Genomic DNA, 19,548 nt, shown 5'->3' with positions numbered 1-19,548 from the left:
GAAACGCCTTCATTTTTATGGAACGGAGAGAGTATTATACAACATTCAATAAAAATTTGTTTTTTAAAAATATATAGATATTTTATTTAAAATTTGTTGTTGTGGAATGATTAGTATGTAAATAAATTACCTATTTAAAAATATTTTCAAATGTAAAATATCAAAAAAGTTTGATTATATATTTACAGTTTATTTACATTTATCAGTCATGATATATTGGGTGCGAAATATTTGAAGAGAATTTCTTAAAGAAAATATTATTCAAAATAAAACCGAATCAAATCCTACATATGGCGCGTAGAATAAATAAAAAAGTGACAAAACCTTCACCAATTGAACAAATCACCAAATAAGATATCAAAACTACGAAGATAAGTACTCCACTAAACAATAATTACAAAAATATATCCTCGACCTATTAGGAAACGAATTAAACAACTAATCGAATCCGAATAGATTAGAACTATTCACATTATATAGACGCACACGCATGTAAAGAAATTTACAACTAAAAAAAATAAAAATTTGAATTTCACTATAGTGATTGATGGATATATTCACAGCCGTTCTTGTAGGGTTCGTTGTCGGAGTGGTGATGATGGCTTGTGCTTTATTTTGCAGTGGAGTGATACCGCTCGACGACAACAATAACAACAACAACGTAGAGCAGCCTCAGCCGAATGTGGCTCGGATCACTATAGTCCGCCCCATGCCGCCCGAGGCCGCAGTACAAGTGAAGGTCGAGAAAATTATCTACGATGAATGCACCGACGAGGGTTCGATAGACGGCGGCTGCTCTATTTGCCTAGAAAAATACCGTGGCAAAGAGCTAAGCGCCACTATTGATGCCTGCAGCCACCACTTCCATGCCCAGTGCATCGAGTCGTGGCTGGAGAAAAACGACAATTGTCCCCTTTGTCGGCATCATCTCGTTTGAAGCATGATCGGGTTCATTAATTACTTATTTCGTAATTTTTATTATTAGTTTTTTTTAGGAATAATTTTGAAGTAGGTAATTCATAATTGTTTTTTTTAGTGAATTCAAATTTTTGTTTATTTGGTGATATAATGTTTTTATTTTAATGATCTTTAATGTTATTGTCACACTAGTGTTTCACGATTAAATTGAATGTATTTGAAATACTTATGATTGAATTTTTTTCCTAATTAGTAGATTCTAAATTTTGGAGAGAAAAGAAACTTAACCGAGTGCAAATAAATAAATCAAAATATCCAAAAAATTCAAATTTTCAATTATCATTGATTAGAGAAATATAATTTAAATAAAATACTGTGTTATAATACTTATAATAAAATAAAATAATGCCTACATAAATATAATTCAGATTTTTTTGATCTAAACGAAATCAATCAGAACCTACTAAACGAATATCCATATAAATTCATGTCATATATGCTCTGTTATAGATTTGATAAAATTTTAATAGATTGGATATAAAAAGATTGGGATAGATTTCAACTAGATACTACTATAAATCTATAATTATTAATTAACCCTTATTATTATAAAATAGCAACATTAAGAATAATGATAATAACACCATATATATGCTTACATAGCCCTACTTTCATTGGAAACTAAATAAGTAAATAATTAATTGACTTGGAATAGGAAAGAATTACAATTGTATCATATATAATTAAATAGTATATTTACATAAGAAACTCTCATATCTTAACAATGGTTAGCTTTTGGGTTGTGATTGCGATCGCAGCTATTGTTTTTGTTGTGATATGGATACTCGACGACGATGACCCTCCTCGTCACGAAGGAGACAAGGCCGAGCTACACGAGAAGCTCGAGAAAATTGAGCACGACGTCGTTGGCAGCGATGGGAGTTTGAGCGAAGCCGGATGCACCATTTGCCTAGAAGGGTACGTCGCGTGGGAGCGACGCGCCACAATCAACACGTGCGGCCATCGCTTCCACGCGCACTGCATCGAGGCGTGGCTGCGGGAGAACAACACTTGTCCGCTTTGCCGGCATCATCTTGTCTGAAGCTTGATCGAGTTGATTAATTGGGTACAATATGTATGTAGTAATTGTGGAGGAATATTGAAGTAGATGTTGTAATTAATTTTTTTTTACTTTAAATTGAAAATTAGGGTAATTTGGTTTATTTGGTAACATGATCTTTCTAGTCACGCTAGTGATTTATAAGTTTTATTTTTTAAAAATAATTCTTTATTAGGAGTACAAAAAAGTTAATGATATATACCCGAACTAATTCAAATCGTGGTGCATATTTTATTTTTTAAAATCAAGAAAATTTGAAAATTCAAATTATCATTTTCAATATTTCTGACCCATATATGTTTTTTTAATCGTTTAATTTCAAGGTGTAGAAAATTGATTGTTGAAAGGGCGAAGGTTGATCGTTTTAGGTTGTATCCGAGTTTTATTTCAGTCCAAAATAAAGAAAACGTCTATCAAAAATAGCATGAAATTAAATGGACTAGTTCGAAATTGGATGAACCGGCTTGATTAACATCTCTTATTGAAATGTAATATAACACTATCATTTTCAAATTCAAATAATTAACATTCTTGTGAAATTAATAAGGATGGAGCAGTTTGTATAACTCTTTTGCCCTTTCAACTTTTCTTCCCCTCGATTCATTTAGAGCATCTCCAATCTCTTTAGGCCAATCACAGGCTAGCCACTCTCTCTCTCTGCCACGTCATCAGCACTAAAATTCTACCTGTCACATCATCATTTTACTCAAATAGGCTAGCCTAAGGCCAACCACAGGCTAGCCGCAATAAAAATAATTCAAAAACAACTACATTTACAGAATTAAACACAAAATACGGAATTAAATTTACGACACATGTACGGGAAAAATTTGTTAATCTTATTTAAATAAAAAAAGTATATTAACTAAAAATAAAAAAAAATACATAATAAAAAAAATCCAGGCTTTCACACACGAGCCACCGCCCCAATCTACTCCTCACTAATTTATTAAAAAAATACATTAAAAAATGCAATAATTTTATATAAATTAAAAAAAGGTCCATCCAAAAAAAAGTTACATAATTAAAAAAAATACATTAAAAATGCAACAAAAAATTCATTAAAAAATACATTAAAAAAAAATACAACCGGCTAACCGAAATTGAGCCTACAATGGCGGCTAGCGGGATTGGCCAGCGGTCGGCTAGCGCCCGCAAATTGGCTAGAGCTCGCCGATCGGCTAGCCAAAATGCCGCTGACCGGTTCCAATGGTTCGGCTAGCTGACCGACTAGCGATGCGAATCGATTAGCCGGTGGGCTAGCCGCTATTGGAGATGCTCTTATAATAGCCTTAAATCATGCATGTGTAATGGGCCTTAAAATGGAAATACAGTTAAATACCGATAGCCCAATAATTGAAATAGGCGATAATATATGTAGTAATAAATAATTGAATTTCCACGTGACAGGATAACAATCTTATCCGATGTGGATATATAATTTAAATATCCTAGTTTGGACTTAATTGTGCTAGCGACATCAATATTATTTATTTTAGTTCTAAATCAAGTATAATTAGTACTCCTATAATTTCAAAATTATGGGACGGTCTATAAGAAATTTGAATATTAAATTCATAATTTTACTAATGGTTTTCGAATTATGTAGAATTTAAAATAATTATCACTACAATTTTTTAAAATTTGCACAATTTTTGTAAGTACTTCTAATTGAAGAAATAGTTTAGAGGCAAAGAGTCATTCAATTTCTCCTTAGCTCAGAAATGCTTCTGCAAACAACCGTTTCCTCCGCCGCATCCGTCGCCTACGCCTCGCCGTTTGGCTGCCGGCACTGCTACACCACCAAAAACCCCCCTTCACTCTCCCTCACCAAAACCCCCTTCTTACCGCTTCTCGATCGACGATTTCATCTCTGCGGCAAATCGTCGAACACTTGGCGCTATGACAGTAACGGTAATCGAAGATCGATTGCTCCATCTGCCACTTTGCTGGAGGCCCCAGTTTTGTGGGCCGGCCGCCTCTGCATTTTCTATGCTCTGTTGAAAGCTGGGCTTGCTGGATCTCCCGATAATCCCATCGTTTCAGGTACTTCCCCCCCCCCCCCCCCCCTCTCTCTGTGAAAAGAAGGTATTTTGTGTTGGTCGAAGAAAGACTTGACCTTTATTGTATTTCTTGGTAGATATGGAAAGTGGAGGTCTGGATTTGGGGTTCTCTAAGTGGTTTGGGGAGCTGAGCAAACCAGGTTTGTGCTTCTCTTATTTCTTTGGACAATTTCTTCATTACTTTCTTTCTTTAGAGTTATCATTTCATTTGCTGAAATTCCTCACTGCTGAACAGTTTGATCAAGCTTTGAAAAAAGTGAAATGTTTGCCAATTTCATTTGATTTGGCTCAACTTGTCGATATATAACTTGTTGTTTAAAGATTGTAACTGTAGATTTAATGGATAACTACAGATTTTTTTTTTTAGCTCCCTTCAGAAATGCTTGCAAAGATTTCTTTAATCATCTTACCTGTCTTGATATGTAACTATAGATTTTTCAGTATTGTTTTTAGCCTCAGTGGAATTTGTTAACATAACCCATGTACTTGTATGATGGCCTTAAATTAAATGCTGTTCGGTTCTTGAAATGTCGATCTTGATGATGAGTTCTTCGTTATTATCATCTTCTTCAAAACATTCGATTAGTATTGTTTTATACGACATTGAGCCACACTATGCTTTAAATACAATTGGTATCATCTTCTTTAGAAACATTCGATTAATGTTTATTGAGCTCAGTTTAATGGCTTCGTTTGAGTAAACCAGTCTTGTTTGGTTTTGATGTTAGTATCTTGTGGGGTCTGTAAAATGTAGCCTGTAGCTGTTAGCAATGAGCTGGGTTTGGTTAATTGCAGTATTTACATGACGAAATAAAGAGATACTAGTAACCAGAAGTTCCGATTTGGTTCCTATTAGACAGAGGGGGATACATACAATTAGAATCAGCATAAAAGGATGAAAATTAGTACACTTGTTTTGGAAAAGTATTTATGCAAGGTCTGAGCTATGGGCTTGACATACAAGGTGTGGTGTGAGTTCGTACTGATGAGTAATGACGTTTCACTCACACTTCACGGACAAGCTCACCCACTCTGCCATGTTCTAGTAGCATAGTTTGTTGGTTGCTATTATTCGAATGTTCCGAGCTAAGGGATCCACTTGTGTCAACTATAAATAGAAAAGGAGGCAGCTGAAAGAAGAAAACTTGTGGGCAAATGGCATCCCACGACGAAAGGCACCCTTAGGCGCAATTACAGAGTGCCCTCGAAAACTGAGGGAAGGCGTCTGCTTAAAGCAATTGCATCCGTGTTGTCGGATGATGATCAGTTCAGAGATGCCACGTCACACAAGGTAATCTAACACTAACCACTAGGCTCTGTGATTGTCGTTGTCCCAAAACTTGTCTATTGATTCTTTCCTCTAATCTTTTTGTAATCTCTATCCTCCAGGGCTGTCAGATTAGGAGGGAAACTGCTCACGGAGAGAGCGTCTGTTGCAACAACGTGCGCGCCTTGTTTGACGAGCTTCCTACGCCACATCTGACTGTGGAAATCACACCATTTCCAGCAGGGCCCCTTTCCGAAAACGATTACTCGAAGGCTGAGAGGCTAGAAAGGGTGCTCAGATCTGGCCCTTCTGTTTGAATATCTGTATTTAAAACTTTTTCTTGTATGGATCCTTTAATTTGTACATATTTAGACTACTGTGGGGACTAAAAACTTCTGTGTTTGATGCATTTAATGAAACTTTCTTGAATTTACAGAGGATTTTTCACCCCATTTTACCCTTTGAGAAGTCATTTTGCATCAATTAATGATACCAAAGCACTAAATTAAAATCAGAGATGAACTGCTTGCTTAATGAGATTTACAAATTAGAACAATAGAGCTTGAGCATATGAACGTTAGCAGGGGGAATTCCACAAAATTTTAATAAAAATGAGTGTCCTATTATCTAAGCTAGCCCAAAAAACTTGTTTTAAAAAAGATAAATACTGATTATAGTTTTTCATTTGCCCTTGGAGATACACAACGTACCAACTAAGATGCATTTCATCGTCAAGCTAGGAAGCATAAATAGTTCAAACTAAACGAACGAAACAGTGCTAAGTAAACAAGTCTTCAACCAAATACTGCAAAACTTCTTTTCAGAGGAGGTATCACTCGAAATCTTCAACAGCCAAAATGAAATTCAGGTGCTCACATTCCAGTAAAAGCCTTCTTGCCCAGGCCGGAAGAACCAGCTGGTATCACCTTAAGAACGTTGAACCTGACAGTCTTCGACAGGGGCCTGGAAGTCAATGTAGAGAGAGGTCATTCACAATTAGATTAATCAAGTTTTTTCCAATAGAGTGATTGATAAGGTTTATAATGCTGACCTGCATTGGCCAATTGTGACATGGTCACCCTCTTTCACGCGGAAGCAGGGGGATATGTGAGCTGGGATATTTGAATGCCTTTTCTCGTATCTGAAGTGCAATCCGAGCAATCAAAAAGGGAAATTCTTAAGAAACCACATGAATATTGGTACTGGCTTTTTCTGAGGGGCTCGTTATACCTTTGGTACTTCTTCACCCAATGCAGGTAGTTTCTGCGAACAATGATTGTTCTCATCATTTTAGCACTGTGGCAGGTACCAGCAAGGATACGGCCTCTGATGGATACATCGCCAACGAATGGGCATTTCTTGTCAATGTAAGTACCTGGGGAAGAGGAATTTAAGCTAATTAGAATGCAATCACTCCCAATATGAGTAATAATATCACACAGATATCAGCTGTAGGTGTAATTTGATGTTACTTATCTTTCCATCGATTGTACAATCTTTATATAGATTAGTAATAAAAAAACGCACACATCCAACACATCCATTAAAGAATCAGCTATTAGTTTCTTGAAATACCAAAGTATTTTGCTCCCAACTGACCAACCTTTATCTCATTAAAAAGTGAATTAAAAAACAAGATATCTTCTTGAGTTAATATGAAAACCTATGAGGTTGAATCAAGGTCAACAAATATAGAACAGGATCACTTTACTTGACATTTGATTCAAGAACATCCACAACCAAAGCATGTGGCTATGAAGAAAACCACAAGTAAATCAATGCTAATTAGAAAGTAGGGGTGGCAACTAATGCTATAATATCATGTTATCAATTTTACTCTAACATGGAGTATATAAATGAATACACGAACGAGTATAGTCATGCCATTAATCTGTAACTAGTGTTCGACACCATGTTGTCCTTGGGTTTGTGCAGTGTGTCAGGTTTACCACAGCCATGATACAACCCCTGGCAACAAATAGGCAAATATACGACTAAAAGTACAAAAACACTCGAGGTTGTAAATTGTAACCATCAAAGTCCTTAAACACCAAAGCAATGCAACCAAACCAATGCTACCATGCCACAAACTATTAATCATAGTTAATGAAAAGAGAAATATAACAAGGGGCCTAAATAATATACAAGTTTTAACACATTTTCACATGCCAAGAGCTTACCAACTGAATCAACACCAAACATCAACAAGCAAAAACAGATGACACACGTCAGAAACATTGAAAACGATAACCTAGTCCAATCTCCTCTAAATACTAGTGATCTTTCACAGCATATTCAAGCAGGGCAATACGCACAAATTAATGAAATAATCAATTAAAGCAATCGCGATTAACAATAGCATACCTTCGATTGCCTCGCGCGGCGTTTTAAACCCTAGTCCAATGTTCTTCCAGTAGCGGTTTCCCCCTTTCCCCGGCGCCTTACCCTTCCCCGATTTCTTCGAGCTGTCAAATCACAATCTCTCCACTCAGCACTCCGCAATTGACATCTATACAATCATGATTAGCCAAAATGAGCTACGAATCTTACCATAGAAACACCTTGGGCTGCTTCAGAAACGCCTTCTCCGTCTACAAAAATAAGAATACATAAAGTGTAAATGGATATACGAACGCGGACGGATGAATACATATCGTGATAGAGTGAGAGAGAGGCGGTTTACCTGTTCCGCCATTGCTGATGACTGTAGAGCTCGGATGAATGGATTAATGAGCTGCAGCCAGAAAAACCCTAATTTGCTCTGGATTCCTATTGGATTAGTTTTATTAGAGATTTTTTTTTGTGTTTTATTAAATTTAATATTATTGGATCAGAGCAAAAAAGAAATTCCAAAATTCAGAAATTCAATTTGATTAGTAGTTTTTTTAAAGCAAAAAAAAAAATGCAAGCCCTATTTTCTACTGCGTACTAGTAATAAATTAAATTTTTGAAATTACTTGTATTGGTGTAGTTTCAAAATCCAAATGGGTATAGTCAAAATCTAATCCTAGATCCGAAAGCCCATTCCTAATTCAAACTTTGTGATAAATTATATAATAAAATATTATTTGTCTGATTTTGTTTTTTTATCAGACATCCTTGTTTATTTCTTAATAGATTAATGGAGAAAAAAATTGTAGTGACTACATTTTTTATTTTTTTCATATAAAAAAAATACCCTTCCGTCCCTTAAAATTTGGCACCATTTGACCTGAGGGTTGAAAAGGTTGATGGCATGTGAGTCCTACTTTTATATATTAGTTTCAAAATAAAATGTGAATGAGAATGCGTCGGTGGAATGTGAGGTCCATTACTAAAAATGGTAAAAGTGAAAGATGAAAATTTTTTAAGAGCATCTCCGGTGGCGGACTTCCCACTAGGACTTCCCACAAAAACTTTCTGCCACATCATTAGGACTTCCCCTACACTAGGACTTCCCACAATTAAATTCACAATTATTCAATTTACGGAATTAAAGTTTCGACACGAATACGAAATGAAGTTCAACGAGCCGTATTTATAGAGTTAAAAAAATGAATTTTAACTTGGACGTCCGACTGACGCCACAATGGCGGTCGTTCGGTCGAATGTCGCGCGGATATCAGCTGTAGGAAATAAGTGACAAATTTTAAAGGACGAAGGGTATACTATTCTACAGTGGGGAGTGATCAATTGCTACCTCATCATTTAATTGCTAAGTACAATTAATTTAAGACCACATGATTTTAAAAAACGTGCAGTCTACAATTTACCACGTGTAATTTTTATTTTTATTAATTAAATAAAAAAAGATAAAAAAAAAATGTCAAATTAGGGTTTTGGATGAAAATGTCAATATAGTGTTTCAAAAATATCAACACAATGCTTTGAGAATGTCAACACAAATTTAGGATTGACATTGTATATGCTTTATATTGACATATTATCTTAGCTGTATTGACATTAACCTGTGTACGAAAAATACGAAAATTCTAGATTTTTTTTTTCAAATTTTGACGTCGGAACATATGCATGTAGTATACGTTGGAATCTTTATAAAATTATCTTTAATTTGATATATGTTATATGAATTTAAAGTTTTGGGATTTCTTTTAAAAGTTAGTTATAACTAACTTGACATTAATACCCCTATTGATATTTTTTGGAATTAATTCTATGGCCTTATTGACGTTTTTTGTTGATCGTATTGACATTTCGTGGTTGATGATCTAGGCCTTTAATTTGAATATCGAATGACTATTATTGAATTGTAATTAGCAATTAAATATTGAATTAGCAATATAACACTCTCCATTCTATAGCAGTATTAAATAAATAAACATAATGTCACGTAGCCTTGCTATTTCTAAAGATCGAGTCACGTAAATTCAAAGCAAATACTTCTATCATCGGATATTAACCAATTTGTATAAGGTTAATATAATATCACATATTTAATGTTGAATACAAATATACATCCCGAAATCGTACGACAGTCCTATTAATATCATAAGGACTGCTAAATTTAAATATAGACTTCCATCTAATAAATACTCTTGATTTTTGGGATTACTCAGAATAGTTAATGATGATGTGTATCCCAAAAATAAATAAAATTACATTATATTTTTCCCATATCCCAATTTCTTACTACTGGTGGTCTATAGGTGCTTGATATGATGGATATAGTTAACTAATACTCTGACACAAATCAAATGAGCTGCAATTCTTTAATGATAATGTGCTGTTGGAAGTTGGCAATTCAATGTGAAGGTGAATTTTTATTTTTATTTTAAATATTTTTAAGTTAAAAAAGAATAAAAGTATAAAAAGATTAGGTATTTTTCATATTCGAGTCACAAAATTGATTCTTATCAAATGTGAAGCACAACTTAATTGGTAAGATAATCTGGTTGAGAGTTTGAGTCATCACGAATATAGCTGAGAAATCATTGTTGATCTTCTTTGATAAAAAAATATAGAGCATACATATCCGATCTCAGCTGAAAAAGGTCGTCCCGGTTTGACCATGCATCTCAATGCCATAATTAAGAGTTGAGTGTACAAACATGCTAACTTATTTTGCAAGAGTTAGGTGAATATACAACATAACATAAATGTTGGGAACAACTCTTTAAATTTTTATAGCTCAAATAACATGCAAAGACAGCTAAGTTATTAAATTTTCAATCCCAATATAAATTCATCTACAACTGGATTTTGGGTTTTCACGCATGTAATGTTTATTCCATTCAATTTCATATTTATAGTTGAGCACAATCATTATTCTCCAGTATATAGTTGAAATTTATACTCCGTCCACGATTAGGAGTCCCGGTCACTTTTGCGCGCCCGTTTTATAAAAATAATAAAAAATAGTTAAAGTGGAGAAATGGTAAAGTAAGAGAGAAAATAATGTTGACAAGAGTCTTCTCAACATTATTCTCTTTTTTATTTTACCATTTCTCCACTTTAATTATTTTTTATCATTTTTATAAAATAGGTGCGCAAAAGTGACCGGGACTCCTAATCGCGGATAGATGGAGTAATTTTTTATTTCATCAATGTACGTCATACATATGTGTATTTTCCGAGGGATGAACACAAAAAATTGGTTTGATAAATAGCAGTATATTTTATATTTTGAGTTCGAATTTTTTAGAAGAAAAATTACTTATATAATATTACTCCTATTATGACCATACGGAATTCAGAGAATATTAAAAAAAATACTTAACAAAATCGATATTTTTAAATTTATTAGGGACTTAAGCCCTCCACTCTTACTCGTCCACTCTTACTCGGTTACCCATTATATATCTCTCTATATATAAATTACATAATAATGAAATACTAAGAATCTAAGATACATAGAACACCACCACCATATTATGTACTCCTACTAATTTGAACTAGCACATTAGTATAAAAATGAAAGTTGAGATATTTTCTGCATATTAATCATATCGAAATTGTACATATATAAATGCATTATGAATAAATACAAATTAATGTTGGCACAATAATAAAATGGACCTATTTATATGCAAATAGGTAGTTAGGGACACAAAATAGACAACTAGAAAAACATATAGGTAAGAGTATTATTATGTTTAAAACACCAACCAATGATGTATTTTAATGTTCATCCTCAATTATTTGATGGTTGTTGTCTTCTTACTATCACGAGAAGAAGTAGAATTTTATCTTAATATAGATTATATATTTTCAAATTGGAGTTTGAAATTTTGAGACAATACGATTTTCTATAACAGAGAATTTTGCATAAAAGATGAAAAATCAATAATATTGAATATTTTGTAATGCATAAAAAAAATTCAACAAATAAATTCAATTACATTTGACAATAATTTTAAAATGGAGTGGAGCAAATTTCTCGTGAGTAGCATCTCTCCAAATTAAAATCTAATCATTCTTTTGGTCTGTCAACTAAAGTACAATTTAATTAGATAAAATAATTATTCTCGTTTCTGTTTTTTACTGATAATAAAAAAAGTTTTGGCAACTCAGAAATAAAAATTTGATAATAACATAAATTAATTTAAATGACTATTAAGGTCACGGATAAACCAAAAGAGGATCACGGGTCATTTTATCTCAATGCAATCAAGATTCAATCATCACGGGAGTCCAACATAAATATTATCGTTTATCTAACCACTAATTTATTTTGATTTTACTTACAATCATCAAAGTCTCAAGCTTTTAATATTAACATGACATAATATAAATCATTATTCACCAAGAAAACTATATATAATTAAGTAGTATAATATGATATTGCTTGGTAGTCTAAATACATGAAGTAATTTCGGTTCAAGTATGTTAGTGTCATGTAAAATAAGTTTTTTAGTTATATTAGTAGTGAAAACTTGATTAGTGGCGCAATGTTTTGGATCAACCACCATCAGGGTCTTAATATCTGGCTCTTTCATGATAGATTAGACATTTTATATTGTCGTTAATTTATTTTCATCTCAGGCTTAGCCTGTTTTCTTTACAAGAAACTAAAAAATAAAAATAACAGTTTAATTGCAAAATCAGAATAAATGAATTGTTCCGTATTTACATATTTTACACTGAGATCCAAAACTAAAATTAAGCAGAAGCTAGGAATTTAGAGCCAAATTATAATTTTGATGGTAAAAACACAATCTCATTTAATCTCGACTCAATAATCCAATTTAAGTGCGAAAATATATATTTGCATCGTAACATTATCAAATTTTTAATATTCAAGTTAACCACAAACATAGAAAAAGTAACTCTAAATTTAGAACAATATGAGTAATAACTATGCATTTACTAAGAGAGAGAACATTTTATTTATTACTCTTTTGCATTTATGTTTGTGTCCTTGTGTAGGTAGATCGAATGACAGGTTGGCCACAGAAATACTATCGAGATATACATCATAAATTTTGTAAAAAAGTTTTTTTGAACGAATTTGCAATAAATCATTAAATGGTCACATGTCCAACATCTAGTAACAAAAATATTTCTATCCAAAAATTTAACACATCACTTCAAAATTCGAATATTTTATTACCTCTATCATCAACAACTTACTCCAAAAAGACCAAAACTCACTCACACAAAAAATAAAAAGTACCACTACTATGTAAAAAAAACCTTCACATCCCCAATCACTCACAACACAACCATATAAATACAACACATTGTCACACCCTCTTGAAAATTGTACCCCTCTCTCTCTTTAGAAAAAAAAAAGAAAGAAATGGAGGTGAAGAAGAATAGTGTGTTGTTGAAGGTGGTGTTGGTGTTGTTGGTGAGTGTTATTGCAAGATGTGATGTGGACAAGGACAGGGAGAAGTGTGCAAATGATCTTGTTGGATTGGCAACATGTCTCCCCTATGTGAGTGGTGAGGCAAAGTCTCCACCAATTGATTGTTGCACTGGTCTCAAACAAGTCTTGCAAAAGAGCCCACAATGCATTTGTTTGTTGGTCAAGGATAGAAATGATCCTAGCCTTGGCTTCAAGATCAATGCCACCCTTGCCCTCTCCCTCCCCTCTCAGTGCCACGCCGAAAAAGCCAACGTCACCGACTGCACCGGTATGCCCCTTTCGACTATGGTTTAGTTAATTGTTTAGTTGCGTGTCCGTTTTCTGTTTCTTGCTATTTGTGTTTATCAGATGAGTGTGGTCCATTTTACTTCTATTTCTCATGTAGTGGTCTCTTGCTTTTGTCTTTATAGTGATTTCGTTTTTTCATAGTTGATGTTCTGTTTCTAAATTGCTACTTAAACGCTTGCCAAATTTTGAAACGACGTATTTTGACTTATCAGATCGTAAAAAAAACTAGAGTACTAAGATTTATGAATTTATTTTGTTAGGGTCTTGAAAATCCACCTGTGGCCTTGGAGCTTATTTTCTTAGTGATCTTGTCACATTGAAAATTTTTAGAAAATTGCGACTAATTTTGCATACATATGCAAATTTGTCGCAATTTTATCTCTGATCGAATAACAATTTTTTTAATTGATTTTTGGCAACTTTGGTGTGTTGCCCCCACATTGGGAAATTTAGGTAAATTGTGACGAATTTTGCATATGTGTGAAATCCGTCACAATTTATTCGTTGAGAGAATAACAGTTGATTTTGATTGATTTGTGGCAGCTTTGTTACATCTTGCGCCAAATTCGCCTGATGCTAAGGTTTTTGAGGATTTTGCAAATAGTGGCAAGAAAACTAATGCTACTGCACCTTCTGCTGCTGGTAAGCAAATTTTATAAAATAAAGTTTTTATTATAAAGTATTTTATTCTGTATTAAAGAATATACTTTGTTTATTTATAATCTTTTCTATTTTTGTCAAATTAAATCAGATACATCGAGCGGAAAAGCATCAGCAGCAACAACAACAACGTCGACGAAAGAAGTTAGCGGTGGCGGAGGAAAGAAACAGAGTTACTGGCTAGGAGTTTTATTCACAATGGTGGTGGCTTACAATTTATCCAAGCTTTGAATTTCTACATGTATTTTTAAGGAGGGAAAAAAGGAAAAGGCCAAATGTTTGTTTAGTTTTCTTCATCACACTCTTATTTGTATGTGTTCCTCATTCCAAATTTTCATATTATTATTATTATTATTCCTAGGATTCTCTTCACATTCTCACTTTTCATACATTTCCATTGATGTAAAAGATTGATAAGACATTTTCTATCCAACTATTAGATTGAAGGTTCGCACTGCAAAATTGTTGTCACATAATACATGGGATTGTTTTGTACTTGTGTATTTTCAAGTGTAAGAAGGAATAAGTTTAAATTCAATGTTTTGAAAAAAATAGTGGAAAAGGTATAAAATCAAGATTTTATATTGGTTATGTAACTAAAAGAAGCGCAAATATCTTTCAGGCCCAAATGAGCCCAATTTTCTAGGCCCAATATATGTAGTATTAGTATATATACATTTGATTTCTCAGTGAATATGAATATCTTTATCTTATCTTTGATGAAATTTTATAACCAATATTTAGGAGTAGTTTAGTTTGACAAGTTAGAATAAAAAAAATGAATAGAAAATTTTGAAATTAAAATTTTTATCAACAAAGGTGCACAAAGGAAAGTTGAATTGGTGAAACACTTCCACAATTAATTAATTAAAGATTTGAATGCAACTCTGCATTATTCCACATTTTATCTATTTGTCAAAGACAGGAAAAGGGACACTTTTATTCACTTTATCATAACTTTATCGTAAATGTCAAAACCAACAACGTTTTTGTTAGTCTCGCAAAATGGCATAATAGTCGTTAAATGCAATCTTATATCTTCAATTTTGGAAGAATTGCACGTTATCTTTTCAATGACAAGTAGTGTTGAAAGCAAATAATGGGGAAAAAAATGTATTTACGTTATAAGACACATAAACACATACAATTTGAAGAAATAGACGTATTTGAGTATTTCATCTATGTATAATTTCAATTACGTATAGAAGTATGTAACATATACGATATCATAGTTACACTAAAATAGAACAAAACTCACTTGATAAATTGATTAATTCAAACACAAGTAAACTTTAAATATTAGTAGTAATATTAGTATAATTGTGTACATCAATAATCTTACAAATATTATCTTATAACATGTATATTGTGTGTTCACTATATTGTGAGTATAAGAAAATGTGTCATGATGATATAATATGTTTTGAAATGTTAATGTGGAAAGATTATTATTTAACTCATATTTTATCATCGATTTCTTATTAGTAGTAGTAGTTTATAATTTTCAAATCTTGAAAATTAAAGCATAATTTTACTATTCCAATTATTATCACATGAAACTAATTTTATGCGATTACGTAACACTTATTTATTTAGATGACGCTTATATTGCCTTGGTATGAATTAAAACAGAGCTCCAATCCCGCTTTCATGTCACAAAAAATTTCACTATAATTTAGTATAGCGAGAAAATGCGAATAATTATAACAAAAATACAGTAGACTAGACCTGTCCAAGGTTTACCGAACCAACGGTTAAAACCGAAACCGTAACTGCCGGTTACGGTTCCGAACCGAAACCGTAAGAATTTACCCAAACCGAAATCGTCGATTTTTGAACCGTGGTTTCGGTCCAGGTTCAAAAAATTTCGAACCGAAACCTTACCGGAACCGCGAAAAACCACCAGAAAACCGTGAAATCAAGTCGGAATTGCCAAAAAACCGGCGGTTCGGAATCGTAAAAAACCACCGGAAAACCGTCGGTTCAGAACCGAAACCGAAACCGGCGGTTTTGGAACCGTAACCGTAACCGCGAAACACCTCGCGGTTCGGTTCCTGTTCAACAATTTCCAAAACCCGAACCGATGGTTCCGAACCGTAACCGCCGGTTCAGGAACCGTGGGCACCTCTACAGTAGACATGACAATATTTTTCAAAATAATTTTTTTTTTATTCAGCAAAGTTCATGAACTGAGTTAGCATAAAAGACATATCAGAATATCTATAAATAAATTTACTCCTTATCCTCTCATTCTAGTCAAGTTACGAAGAATAGCATATTCTACTCATTATTTAATAAAATAAGTTAGAGTCTCATAAAAAAATACATTATCCAAATAAGTTGGTAAAGAAAATACTAGTGAAAATAGACTACATTATTCATACTCAATTATTTAAATAAAATTGAAATAATTAACACTCCATTATTTGAGTTTTCCGAGGGAAATATAATACACTCGAAACAGTTCAATTCATTTCCCTCAAGAAAAATCCATGGCGTTCAAGATCAAGCTGCTCTCTCTCCTCTCCCTCTTCCTCTTCTTCTCTCTCCCAAATTCAGCCTCCCCCACCGATCCACCATCTCCGAAGCCGACGGTCTACGAAATCCTGCCCAAATTCAGCCTCCCCAGCGGCCTCCTGCCTGCCTCCGTCGTCAACTACACTCTCTCCGACGACGGCCAATTCGAGGTCTATTTGGAGAATCCGTGCTACATACAGTTCGATTACCTCGTCTATTACGAGGAGAAGATCACCGGGAAGCTCAGCCTCGGCTCGATCGCCGATTTGAAGGGAATCCAGGTGCAGCGGCTCTACTTCTTCTGGTTCGATGTTGACGAGATCAAGGTCGACCTGCCGCCCTCCGGCAGCATCTACTTCACCGTCGGGGTCATCAACAAGGAGCTCGACGTGGATCAGTTTCTGAATGTGCGCTCTTGCAAGGATAAAGCCGTGAATTCGGTTGTTGAGGTATAATGCTGTTCTGTGATTGCCTTGAAATCTAGGGTTTTGGATTTTGGATTTTGGGGGTTTTGATTTCTTGATTGTTGGATTGATGATATGTTTTGAATTGGATGTTGTTTGACTGATTTGAGGGGATGTTAGTGTGTAGGGTTGCATCTTGTAGTTGAAAGGGGGCTGGTTTTGTGGGATTTATGATTTTTTTGGTCAAGAAAGTGTGATATGTGAAGTTGGAGAATGGTTTTGCTTTATTGATTGATCCTAATTTGATATGGAATTACTCTTCATCACTGTGATAAGTCTGTTTTAGTTGCTGTGTGTTGATTTTAACCCTCAATAGATTGATGTATATGAATTTGTGGTACGAATTGCTCGCTTCTCAAGTAAGAAATTGTGTTCTAAAACAGAGGAGTTTGAAATTTAGAACATCATGAAGGAACATGTAGATCTAGAGGTGTATGAGAGGTGGAACGTAACTCCACTCGATGCTGTATTTTGTCGATTGTTAGGTGCATTGAGGAATTTTTGTGTTCTTAGCACAAAGATAGGTTGTATGGTTGGTATGAGAGTTCGCTCGTGTAGTTGAGTTATAGTATTAGATGTCGTGTGAAAAAAGATTTAAAAACACAGTATGTATTCGCCAAAATAAGCCGCTACATAACGCAAATTCAAGATTTCAGGTTTGAGCAACTGATGTTCCTATTCTAGTAAGAAACTATTGTGGTGTTTGAGAATCAACCATTACGATACAATGTGAATGCATTTTTCGTGTAAGGATACACTGCCAGCAGCTCTGGAGTCACACCTACTTCTTGACAGAATGTTTTGGATGGAGATAATTGCTGCACTTCTTCAAATCTATAACAGAAACACATGATGAAATTTAGAGCTGCTAGGATGTTAGAGATTCAAGTTTTGTAATAGCATCTGCTAAGTTTGTCTGTTTTTTTTGCAGATTACAGCTTCAGTTGATGACATCCCGATGCTTATGACCGAGTAGCCTCAGCTGAAAGTAAGCTCCATATCTGAGGATTCTGCGATGCACTACTACTATTCACTATTGTAAGTTTTAGTATAAGTAGCTAAGCTCAAGCTGTCTCTCTCTTTTACACGAGGAAGCAAGGAGGTCGCATTTTATGTACTACGATCGAACGTTTGTGTGACTCCGAGATCTGAGTATCTGAAGTTGAACCTTGTACTGTAATATGATTGTGAATGAAATCTGCAATAATATTGTCCTACATTTCATGGCAAAGATTTAAAAATACACTTTGAAGTTTGAATCTGTAACAAGTACTATTAAATGTTGCTTTACCAATGGAAATGGACACCTGCCTAATTCTATTGGTCAACCAGATTTTTTCTTAAATAAGTAAAATATCATGTTTTATGTACATATTGAAATTTCAAAAAATATAATATAAAAATTCATAATAATTTTATTTTCTATTGATACATTAGTTTGCCTACATACTAGAGATAATAAATAAAGATGACAAACGTATGCAAGAAAATGAAATAGATATTGAATAAATAGTAGGATATGTTGATTTTTTATAAAGGTAATTATTCAAATAGTAATATTGAATAATCGTGACAACTGCTTAGTGGGTGCCATTAAAGAGTGGAAGTTGACATGAATGGGCTTGTCATGTTTGATTAGCACTCAAGTTTATAAATCTGAGCCCAATTCGATTTGGTTCCTAGTACACTTGAAGTATAAACTTAAATTGTGAAAAATTTAAAGTGATTTAAAATGAATCCCTCACTTTGAATAAATTCGTGATATTGGTTCGTATTCCATAGGCAACAAAAAATTTAATTTTTTGATTTATAAAGTTTGCAAGTCATGCACTTTTATATATATTTTTTTTATAATTTCAATTAGTTTTAGTTTATAGTAAGTATGATAGAATATGGTCGTCATCGTGACTTGTATATTTCCAAGTCACGCTCTTATGCTTTATTCACAACTTGACCACGTAAAGTAGATATACTTCGAATTTATTACAACATCCACAATGGGTCGACGGTGTATTCATATTTAGACTTTGTCTAATATGATGTCAACCTTGTCTATTTAGGACTCGTTTGATAAAAATGATGGGATATGAGAAGATATGTAAAACAAGATAAGAAATACGAGCTTCATGTTAAGATATGCAAAGATATGATTTCTTTTCGTTGTTGTTTGATAGAAAAGAAATTATCTAAATTTGAATTGTATATTACATAACATGGCTTAACTTGACAAATTGGTGGGATAAATAAACAAGGTTAATGTTATAATTTTGGTAAGATTAGATAGGGCCCTGGTCTTATATTGGGCTTTGAGTTAAGCTTAACTATGATATCAAACAATTAGAAATGTCCATATATAATTCTCTATCTTGGTATTACTAACTTATCAAACATGCCCTTAGTCTAAATTAGACAACATATTTAGACAAAAATAGACTCCACGTAAA

The 19,548-nt window shown here is 33.6% G+C and overlaps 5 protein-coding genes across 5 annotated transcripts; 4 read left to right on the top strand and 1 right to left on the bottom strand.

Moving 5' to 3' along the window:
* Window positions 1-547: 547 nt before the first annotated feature.
* LOC125190065 (RING-H2 finger protein ATL78-like) lies at window positions 548-937 on the top strand. Its single transcript, XM_048087262.1, has one exon. The coding sequence runs from the start codon at window positions 548-550 to the stop codon at window positions 935-937; it is 390 nt and encodes a 129-aa protein (XP_047943219.1).
* A 2,640-nt stretch (window positions 938-3,577) lies between these two features.
* On the top strand, window positions 3,578-5,801 carry LOC125188843 (6,7-dimethyl-8-ribityllumazine synthase). The gene is made up of 4 exons (XM_048085906.2): window positions 3,578-4,084; window positions 4,179-4,241; window positions 5,220-5,392; window positions 5,491-5,801. The coding sequence occupies exons 1-4, from the start codon at window positions 3,763-3,765 to the stop codon at window positions 5,683-5,685; spliced, it is 753 nt and encodes a 250-aa protein (XP_047941863.1). The 5' UTR covers window positions 3,578-3,762; the 3' UTR covers window positions 5,686-5,801.
* A 144-nt stretch (window positions 5,802-5,945) lies between these two features.
* LOC125188844 (small ribosomal subunit protein uS17y) lies at window positions 5,946-8,171 on the bottom strand. Its single transcript, XM_048085907.2, has 6 exons — window positions 8,052-8,171; window positions 7,919-7,959; window positions 7,733-7,833; window positions 6,599-6,743; window positions 6,420-6,509; window positions 5,946-6,331 (listed from the first exon to the last, which is right to left on the bottom strand). The coding sequence occupies exons 1-6, from the start codon at window positions 8,061-8,063 to the stop codon at window positions 6,241-6,243; spliced, it is 480 nt and encodes a 159-aa protein (XP_047941864.1). The 5' UTR covers window positions 8,064-8,171; the 3' UTR covers window positions 5,946-6,240.
* A 4,790-nt stretch (window positions 8,172-12,961) lies between these two features.
* Window positions 12,962-14,495, top strand: LOC125187208 (non-specific lipid transfer protein GPI-anchored 14-like). The gene is made up of 3 exons (XM_048083754.2): window positions 12,962-13,443; window positions 14,007-14,105; window positions 14,215-14,495. Exons 1-3 carry the CDS (start codon window positions 13,107-13,109, stop codon window positions 14,352-14,354), a joined length of 576 nt encoding a protein of 191 aa, XP_047939711.1. The 5' UTR covers window positions 12,962-13,106; the 3' UTR covers window positions 14,355-14,495.
* Window positions 14,496-16,566: 2,071 nt separating this feature from the next.
* On the top strand, window positions 16,567-18,321 carry LOC125186768 (uncharacterized). Its single transcript, XM_048083213.2, has 2 exons — window positions 16,567-17,089; window positions 18,036-18,321. Exons 1-2 carry the CDS (start codon window positions 16,616-16,618, stop codon window positions 18,078-18,080), a joined length of 519 nt encoding a protein of 172 aa, XP_047939170.1. The 5' UTR covers window positions 16,567-16,615; the 3' UTR covers window positions 18,081-18,321.
* The last annotated feature ends 1,227 nt before the right edge of the window (window positions 18,322-19,548 follow it).

The sequence above is a fragment of the Salvia hispanica genome, chromosome 5, assembly GCF_029641045.1.
Source record: "Salvia hispanica isolate PSC_SH4W2 chromosome 5, Shi_PSC_v1, whole genome shotgun sequence".
NCBI lineage: Eukaryota > Viridiplantae > Streptophyta > Magnoliopsida > Lamiales > Lamiaceae > Salvia > Salvia hispanica.
This window is presented reverse-complemented; position numbering and strand designations above follow the sequence as displayed.

Excerpts from the sequence above, each read along its gene's own strand:
- LOC125190065 (XM_048087262.1), top strand. The coding sequence starts at position 548 with ATGGATATATTCACAGCCGTTCTTGTAGGGTTCGTTGTCGGAGTGGTG.
- LOC125188843 (XM_048085906.2), top strand. The coding sequence starts at position 3,763 with ATGCTTCTGCAAACAACCGTTTCCTCCGCCGCATCCGTCGCCTACGCC. Across the intron at positions 4,242-5,219 it reads TGGGGAGCTGAGCAAACCAG|AAAAGGAGGCAGCTGAAAGA; the intron begins GTTTGTGCTTCT and ends AACTATAAATAG. Across the intron at positions 5,393-5,490 it reads GAGATGCCACGTCACACAAG|GGCTGTCAGATTAGGAGGGA; the intron begins GTAATCTAACAC and ends TCTATCCTCCAG.
- LOC125188844 (XM_048085907.2), bottom strand. Across the intron at positions 7,834-7,918 it reads CAGCCCAAGGTGTTTCTATG|CTCGAAGAAATCGGGGAAGG; the intron begins GTAAGATTCGTA and ends GTGATTTGACAG. Across the intron at positions 6,510-6,598 it reads TGGGTGAAGAAGTACCAAAG|ATACGAGAAAAGGCATTCAA; the intron begins GTATAACGAGCC and ends ATTGCACTTCAG.
- LOC125187208 (XM_048083754.2), top strand. The coding sequence starts at position 13,107 with ATGGAGGTGAAGAAGAATAGTGTGTTGTTGAAGGTGGTGTTGGTGTTG. Across the intron at positions 13,444-14,006 it reads CAACGTCACCGACTGCACCG|CTTTGTTACATCTTGCGCCA; the intron begins GTATGCCCCTTT and ends GATTTGTGGCAG. Across the intron at positions 14,106-14,214 it reads TACTGCACCTTCTGCTGCTG|ATACATCGAGCGGAAAAGCA; the intron begins GTAAGCAAATTT and ends AAATTAAATCAG.
- LOC125186768 (XM_048083213.2), top strand. The coding sequence starts at position 16,616 with ATGGCGTTCAAGATCAAGCTGCTCTCTCTCCTCTCCCTCTTCCTCTTC. Across the intron at positions 17,090-18,035 it reads CCGTGAATTCGGTTGTTGAG|ATTACAGCTTCAGTTGATGA; the intron begins GTATAATGCTGT and ends TTTTTTTTGCAG.